This window comes from Cryptomeria japonica, chromosome 2 (assembly GCF_030272615.1).
Source record: "Cryptomeria japonica chromosome 2, Sugi_1.0, whole genome shotgun sequence".
Classification (NCBI taxonomy): Eukaryota; Viridiplantae; Streptophyta; class Pinopsida; order Cupressales; family Cupressaceae; genus Cryptomeria; species Cryptomeria japonica.
The window spans coordinates 558360222-558369225 of NC_081406.1; the positions used below are offsets into that span (position 1 = coordinate 558360222).

Genomic DNA, 9004 nt, shown 5'->3' on the forward strand with positions numbered 1-9004 from the left:
ATTTACTGCGGTGTTTTCTCTATTTCAATGTCCACCGATTTCTACAACTAACCGAAATTTTGCCCTTCAAACTTGGAAATATTTTCTACCAAAAAGTATACAGAGACCTAGCAGTGCCAAGTGACATTATTATCACCTGATATAAGTTCTGGAAGGGTGGGTTAGAGTTCAAAGACAATTTTGAATTTCTCCCTCAACTTGTCAATGTCATTGACTGGGTCTCCAAAATTATTACAATCTTAAGCAACCTGCACATTATGATAGCTTTCCAAATACATCATGAAAAACTGGTACAGAATTCAAATGAACCAATATGCAGCTAAAATTTTGGGGTTATGGGCCTGAGAAAGACAATGAGGAATTGAGTAACTATTACTGGTCAAAGTGAATCTCATGCTAATGTTTTCAACAGCCTTTTGGTATAAAAGCAACAATTCATCCTACCAAAAACATTATGCTATGTGAACAGCATTACCATACTCTGAAATTTCCCATGACCATCTGATCCTACTAACCACATCTTCACGTTAAACCAAAACAATCCACTTCTATAATTAATGTAGATTTTCACTCTAGCAGTGGAAGACTTTTCCAACAGATTGAATTTCTCCGAAATAAAACTTTACTAGGGAGCATGAGAAACTTGCCATAGGACTTCAACACCAGGATAGTTGGAAAAGAAGATTTTATAAGACAAGAAATAGCAGAAAGTAGGGATCACAAAGAAACAATAGCAGAAATTGAGAAGGCCATCACATAAGATTGGCTGCATGTGCTTAATACTGAGCTAATACAACCAAATTGCAATTGAGTTTGCATCCAAAGGTTTCTTTTCCATTCCCTACAGTTCAGAACTAACCAACTTACACTGTGGACTGCCAAACTGGGTACAGAAATATCCATAGAAGCAGCAAGGCCTGGAATATATACATTATTGTTCTTTATGTTCTTTAAATTTCCAGTTTCTTTCGACTTTTTTTATTCAATGGAATGAAATTGCCATAAGCTCTGTGTTGGTGAATTGATTCAAGAATACCTTGAGCAGTTATAGACCATACATTAACGATAAGTTGGTAACATTCACTAAAGCATCAAATATGGTGCTTGGGCCAGCCTTTCAGATGGGATCAAGAAAGTTTATTGAGCTTACCAAGAAACTCAAGAGAAGCATGCTGGCTGCCCTGCATTTCTATTTTTTCCAGTAATTAGGAACAAAAAATTGAATTACAAAACATGTGAAACTCCTAAAACAGAAGTTTTAATAAATATTAAATATCAAAATTTATGGGCAGCTTAAATGCTGTCATACTCAAAGTCCTCGGATCTTGTCCTCAACGAAATTTTCCCAATAGTAAATGGAGAATGAATTACCAGAGAGTTGATTCATCACAGCAAAGCCTGCTTCTGACTTCAAAAATTAGTATTCAAAACCCCAAAATGATTTTAAGCCAATTATGAAAATCAATTCCTGAAATTTTCATTACAGAAAAATCTATTAACAAGAAAAAAGCCTTTAAAATGATTATGTATCTATGATTGACGAACGGTTTACCTGGAAAAAATCCGAGAAACACTCATTGTTCTGGAGAATATTCCCTGAAAATTTTGAGTTCTTCACTGTTGTTTTAGTGTATGCTGTAGTAATTTCTCCATGTAGATGCTTGTTTGAGGATCTTTCCTACTAAATACATTTCTACAATATTTGTTCGACGGTCTTCGACACGAAATTTTCCGTGCAAGTTCTCATCAACAGTTTGTTTAGGCAAAAATTGTGGTTGATTCGTGTACATCAAACAATGATCAGCACTGGAACTTGATCAGTAATCACAGCCAATGTGAAATTCCGAAACCAACATAGAATATAGGTGCCTGATAAGCGTAAACTTACACTGCAGCCCAGCTTCACACCAATTCGAATAAACCATATGCAGGCTTGAAGCTAAGAGGATTAAGCACCTTGCCTCTTACTGTGGAAAGATTCCATATATTTTTCTATGATATACACAAGTACACCATATGTTACTTCCTTCTAGGTTTCAACACCAACTAATCAGGCATACTTACATTATAATTGATCAATGCGTGAACTGTCCCCATATTTGAAACGTTTCCAATGGCTGACATCCCTCACAATAATTTCACATACCACAATATTAGAGACAAATTATTAAAGCAGAATAGTATTCACCATTACAAATATTCTCATCGATACAGATAGGCGTACTAGGTTCCAAATTAATAAGATCAAAGGCTATCGCAAGCCTTTCACTGTGGTCACAGAGAGATGTTTTCTTATTCTCTCTCCAAATCGTACAACTCAGAGTTTGCGTATGGTATGTGACCTGTCTCCTCCATCTTGCCCAAACAATTTTTCTAGTTTGATATAAAATCTTGTAAATGTAGTCCATCTTCTTTGAAGAATGTATATACCTTGTTACTGACATCGATCCAGCTGCATGCTGGTATTTTCTTGATCCCCCTCTCTCTCATCATTTTTCTGACCTTGCTCACATCTTCCCATCTTCTAGCCATTGCATATATGTTTGACAGCGCTACATAATGTGAAGAATTTTCTGGGTTCAATTCAAAAAGACGTTTTGCAGCGTATTCTCCAAGCCCTATGTTACTATGCACCCGACAAGCACCAAGTAAGCAACCCCACACGACAGCATCGGGTTTTATTGGCATGTTTTTAATAAAGTCCCCTGCCTCATCCAAAAGCCCAGCTCGACCAAATAGGTCAACCATGCAGCAATAGTGCTCCACGGAAGGTCTGATATGATAATCTTGGATCATGCTGACAAAGTACTTCCTCCCTTCATCAACCAGACCTGCATGGCAGCATGCACACAACACACCAACAAAGGTAATATGATCTGGCTTCATGCCAAAATTTTGCATTTGATCAAAAAGTTGGAGGGCCTCTTTTCCATAGCCATGTGTTGCGTATCCCATAATTATTGCAGTCCATGAGACAATATCATGTCTAGGCATTTTGTTGAAAAGTTTGTGTGCATCCCAAACACAGCCACATTTAGCATACATGTCTATAAGAGCATTAGTCACTGCGATATTCAAATGCAATCCCCTTCTGATAATGTCTTCATGTACCTCCTTCCCTTGATGAAGAGCTCCTAAATTGGCAAAAGCTGGGAGAAGACTGGTAAAGGTTTCCAAGTTTGGCTTCAAGCCCGTCCCTTGCAGTTGTAAAAACATTTTAAGAGCTTTCTGAAAACAGCTGTTCTGAGCATATCCTGAGATCATCACAGTCCACGAGACCAAGTCCTTTTCAGGCATTTTCTGAAACAACTTTTCTGCATCACTAAGAAGCTGGTTTTGTGCAAATCCAGAAAGCACAGCATTCCATGATACCAAATTTCTTTCAGGCATCTGCTGAAAGAGCTTCCAGGCCTCATCAGCACACCCATTCTGCGCATAACCTGCGATCATTGCATTCCAGGAAACCACATTTCTTATTGGCATGTCATCAAAAACCTTATGAGCATCCTCAACACTTCTACATTTTGCATACATGTCCACGAGTGAGCTCCCAACAAAGACATTAGACTGAACTCCGCTTCTGATTACAATACCCTGGACCTCCTTTCCCTTAATTAGGGCAGCCAAGCTAGCGCATGCCTGGAGAACACTGGCAAAAGTCACTGCATTTGGTTTTATACCTGCCTGCCACATTTCTCCAAACAGTTTCACAGACTCGTCAAAGCATCCATTCTGCGCATACCCAGATATCATCGCATTCCAGGACACCTCATTTCGCTCTGGCATACTTTGAAATAGTTCATAAGCCTCTTCAACAAACCCATTATGTGAATAACCTGCTATCAAACTATTCCACGAAGCCTCGTTTCGGTTATCCATTTTGTCAAACACATCCCGTGCATCATCTATACTCCTGCATTTGGCATACATGTCTATCAGAGAATTCCCAATAAAAACATCACTGTGAAACCCACTTCTAACTATCTCTTCATGAATGTCCTTACCCCGTTCCAGAGCTCCCAATTTAGAACAGGCCGGCAGAATGCTCGCAAACGTGATCTCATTAGGCTTCAATCCTAACCTCTTCATTCTGTAGAACAACTCCAAGGCCTCTTCCCCACTCCCATATCTAGCATAACCACCTATCATTGCAGTCCACGAGACCAAATTTCGTTCAGGTATTTCATCAAACACATGGCGTGCGTCGGATAAAGAACCCAGCTTAACATACACTGTCACCATTTTAGTCCCTATGAAGCTATCTGCAATAAAGCCAGTTAAAATCAAATGGGCATTGAGTATTTTAACCTGTGTAATTGATTTAACATTGAGGGATGCTTGTAATAGAGAAGCATATGTATAAGAATCAAGTTGAATGCCTTTCTTGTCCATAACAATATGCAAAATCTCTAATGCCTCTGTCAATTGTCCCTGCTTACACAGTATTCTAACACTCCTGCAGATGTTATCAGCAGATATTCTTTTGTGTATGAGCTGTTGTGGTCTGGTTTGAAGAGAACTCGTGGCTCTGCTCACTCTAGTTTTAAAGCTTGTTACAGGAGAGGCGCTTATATTGGCATGGCATCTGTATCTTTGGATAAATATATAATAATTTTGGCATTGTATCCTTCTAAAATTATGGAAGAGCATTGCATTGATTTGCCTGTAAAACAGATTTGATGAAATAGTTACATGGTTATGCGCGTTAAATCATGCGATGCATTTTAGTTTTACAGTATGGCTGAACGTTTCAATCATCTGTGTAGGGAATGGTTTATTTAATTTTCGTTAAATACTCTTTCATCCTCTGCAACGATTGCACTGTCCCCGGGTGGTAGGAAATCAGATAGTTTATCAGAGATGTATAGGTAATGGATAACTGTAAAAAAATTAGTTTACGAATTTAGCAATATTGAAAAAATCATGATTAAATTTTAATTTATTATTTTACTTCATTCTTTGATTTCATAAAAGTATATATTAACATTCTTTTTAATCAATTTAATTTGCAGTTTTTGATAAAATTACGTAATAGAATTTAGAGATTTCACACGAATAAAAATAAAATATTTAAATAGTTGATTTTAGTAGTTGATAGTTAAATCTATATCATTTTGATCAAAAAGTTTAAATCATCATCAGATGAATTGCAAAAAAGAGTAAGATAATAGGAAATATGTTGCAAATACTTGAAAATAATAAGCCACTTCGAAGAGGCAAACTTCCAAAGTCTTCAATAAGAACACAATTAACAATATTATGATGGTCATAAACTAACCACTAGCTCTTATATATACCATACTTATACCTTAGATACCACCCAAGTTGACTTAACTATCCATATAAGACTATATAAATGATTATATAACTTGATTAAGAGTTATGTTAGCCACAATTTGGCTTCACATATCTCAATACATTGAGAGAAGTATCGTCCTTGGTGTTGATCAATTATAGATGTCTTTGGACAAAATGTTAATTTCCCAATGTGACATATTTGACGATAAAAATTGTTCATTTAATGAGGTAATCTATGATTGTCCTATACCTTAGCTTCTTTATATATGTCTCAAATATTAACTTAGGCTTTGAGATGGGTCTTCCCACCATATCTAGCTCAAGTAGCACTATTTGTGTTAAAATTGTGTGTTGATCAATTTGTCACTTCATTCTATTATGTGCCTTTGCCTTGCTCTCCTTGAAACCAGAAAATACCTCTCACAAGTGTTGAATGTTTTCTTCTAGTACTCTAACCTTATAATGTACCTTCAAAGAAGAGGTGAAGGGTGGTAGTGGCACCTTAGCACTAATTGAATGGCTCCATGAAGATCTCACTGGGAAGTAATCTTTTTGTCCTATCCCTCAAAATAGTGTGGATTTGGAGATATAGAAATCTTTGATTTTTGTACTTTCAATTACAATAATTGAACCATGCCCATATTCACTCCCTTTTTAAGCATCTTTTGCATTTGGTGTAATTTTATCATTTGTAAAAAGTTTGCATGCAATCCCCTTAGTTCAAATGTTCTCCTCTCTTGGTGAAAATGTGTGAACAACCCCTAGAAATTCATAAGGTAGCAAATGATTGGACTCCCAAAATAATGTCTTCTCTAACCACAACAAATTTATGACAATCAAATATGTAGTCTCCCATGGTAATTTTAATGTTGTCGCATATTTTTGAACAACTAGTTGTACCTCCATCAACAATCACAACCTAGAATTGTGGGGTTGGGTAAATGAAATAGTTTGATTGTGTTAATAACTTATTATTAAAGAAGTTGTGAGTACGCTTTGAGTTAATCAATTCATCACCTTGTGTTTTTAAAGGAAACTTTGTACTTTATGGGTTTGCAAGGTGTTAACACCCTATGATGCATAGCAAAAGATAATTGGTTGGCCATCTTTTATGTCTTCCACAACCACTATTGGTTTGTATTCTTCTTTTTATTTTGTCATAAGTACCCTCACTCTAAAATAATTTACTCAACACATTTATGTTCTTTACTATGTTTTTCAATATAGTTAAAATCATAATAGTTATGCCATATTTTCTTTAATTTGTTGTGGCATCAATCTCATGGGGTGGTGGAATGATGATGCAAGGGCCTTCCAATATTTATTGTTAGGGAATTCCTCCCTTCTATTAGCCAAAATAAATGCCTATATCTTCCTTGTCATAATCATTTCTTGGGACACAAGAGTTGGATTAAATATGCATCCTTCATATTTGACATGGTCCTTAAAATCCCCTATAAATAACTCTTTCAAGATTTCCTCTATAATTATTTTTTCGTTATGGTGGGATAGTCACTCAAAGTTGTGATGGAAGAAATTAAGGCATTACACAGTCTCGTGTGCACACGTACAATAGAAGTACAATATATGTACAAAATACTACCACCACCCCCCCCCCACCTAAGGGACACAAAATTAGTTTTGGCACTTTATATGAGCACATTTAAAGATAAATGTGTTATTTTCAAATTCTTACAACATATCCTTAAAGAAACTATTACAGTTTATATCTTGAGATGACTACCTTAAAAAATGAAATAGAATTAAAGATCAAACTCCTAGTTTTCAATCAATGGGATCTTTCAACAATTTGTAGTGTTTTGACACTTTATTCTCATACTTCTACAATTTTCACAAACTTAATTTGGTGGCATAGGTTTACAAATACTTAAAAACGAGGCATGTGTTGAAAGTATAATTTTGAAACATAAACAATAAAAAAAATTGCACCACTTTGTCGAGCTAAAATAATTAGGCATGTGTTAAAAAATAAGACCTAGAAAGGAGTCTACATGTGCCCACAAAAGCCCTCTAAAGTTCTAAAATTAGAAACTATGTGAACTCTCCAAGGTAACCTCTCGGAATCCATGATTTTAAAAACTATACATCAAATTGGAAAATGTCTCACATCACCAAATAAACCAAAAATTATCCTAAATAAACATATGGCACTAGAAAACATGTATGTATGGTTGAGAACGAAGCTCTTGAAGTTGAGCTAAAAAATCAAACTAGCCATTTGGTGAGGAATCTAGTTTGGGGGAAGAAAAAGGGTGATGTCATGCAACAACAAAAAAAAATTGAAGATGCACCAGAATATTCTTTGGAATAAAAGTATTTTAAAATTACTTTTTATTTACCACAAAACTATTGTTTCAAGTCAAAATCACCCAAATATTTGCTAGAGGTTCGACCGTTGGTGGTGACATGATAACAATAGAGGTTGTCTATTAGTTTTTTGGTGGTGGTGGAGGAAGGCATTGCTTTTGTGGTGTTGGGGTGGAAAAAGGTTTTAATCTTCTTCAATTAGGAGCTTGGGACCCATATGAATTGCACATAAGAAGAGACCCATTTGAACAATGTCAATAGGGCCTATGCGGGTTAACTGCCAACATCAAGCTTATGTGGGGGTGCACCTTGCATAAAAAATATATTAAAAACTAGCAATTGAAAAATTATGAGTTTCGACACAATTTTTTATTGGAAGCCAAGGAGGCATTGACCCAAGTGGTATGATAATGTAATCTTGGTACAAAGGTCATATATATTTCTATATGACCACTATTGGTGGTCTTTAAAAAACCCCACTTTTTTTGTCTTAAAAAATACAAATGTTATATATCAAACTTCTAAGCTAGTGCAACCATAACCGGTAAAACCCTCAAAGAGAATCAACCGGCTTATGCAACAAGAGTAACACAACGAAAGCAACAAGAAAACATAACAAGATTACGAAAACATATCATATTATTGCCTTAGAACTTCCGGCAACCAACCGGTTATCATCGTATAATCATCTCAAAACATCTGGTAGTTAACCGATTACATGTAGGCTTCAAGCCAGATATAATCCAACCGGGACTCTAAGAATCAACTGAATCACTAAATGTGAATCTCAATCCTTATTCTCAATTCTACTTCCTTTGCGCCTACAAATCATTACATAATGCCATATTTATACCCAATAGAACATATTTGGGTCGGCCACAAAAGATTACATTTACCAATGCAGGAAAATGAAACATGTAACTAGGTCAGCCCTAAGAATTAAAGAAATCCCTCTGGAAAATAACAACCAAGAAGTGTGGTTCAGTGGGAAGGTTAGCCACATGCCAAATAACATCGGACAAGACCCAAAATAGATCCACACACTAAGAATCGCTCTGATAATGAAGGAAAGCCAACCGGTAAGCACAAGAACTGTCCCGGAACCCAGAAATAGTCAATCGGGAATGATAACTGATTGGAAAAGAATCCAAATGGACTGAAAATATGGAATTAAGCACATGAACCAAACTGGAAACCAAAAATAGGATCTGCAATGAAAAGCAAGCAACTACCAGTAAGAACAGAAAACTGCACACTGAACTAAACAACAGCTAAAGTAAAAGGAAATATTTTTGGTTGATGCAAAGATTGCTCAGAAACCGGGGATGTTGTTGCATCATAAGCACAATGGTAGTGTTCATTTTTCTTGAAGATGCAT

The 9004-nt window shown here is 36.0% G+C and overlaps 1 protein-coding gene across 2 annotated transcripts; it reads right to left on the reverse strand.

Annotated features, from left to right (window-relative positions):
• Window positions 1–717: 717 nt before the first annotated feature.
• Window positions 718–4842, reverse strand: LOC131038076 (pentatricopeptide repeat-containing protein At2g13600). Of its 2 annotated transcripts, none has more exons than XM_057970377.2 (2): window positions 4440–4842; window positions 718–4262 (listed from the first exon to the last, which is right to left on the reverse strand). In XM_057970377.2, exons 1-2 carry the CDS (start codon window positions 4648–4650, stop codon window positions 2374–2376), a joined length of 2100 nt encoding a protein of 699 aa, XP_057826360.2. In that variant the 5' UTR covers window positions 4651–4842; the 3' UTR covers window positions 718–2373. The 2 variants fall into 2 exon arrangements, 1 of the variants encoding a protein (XP_057826360.2); XR_009104352.2 differs by having other exon boundaries at window positions 719–1398; window positions 1553–4842.
• Window positions 4843–9004: the final 4162 nt, after the last annotated feature.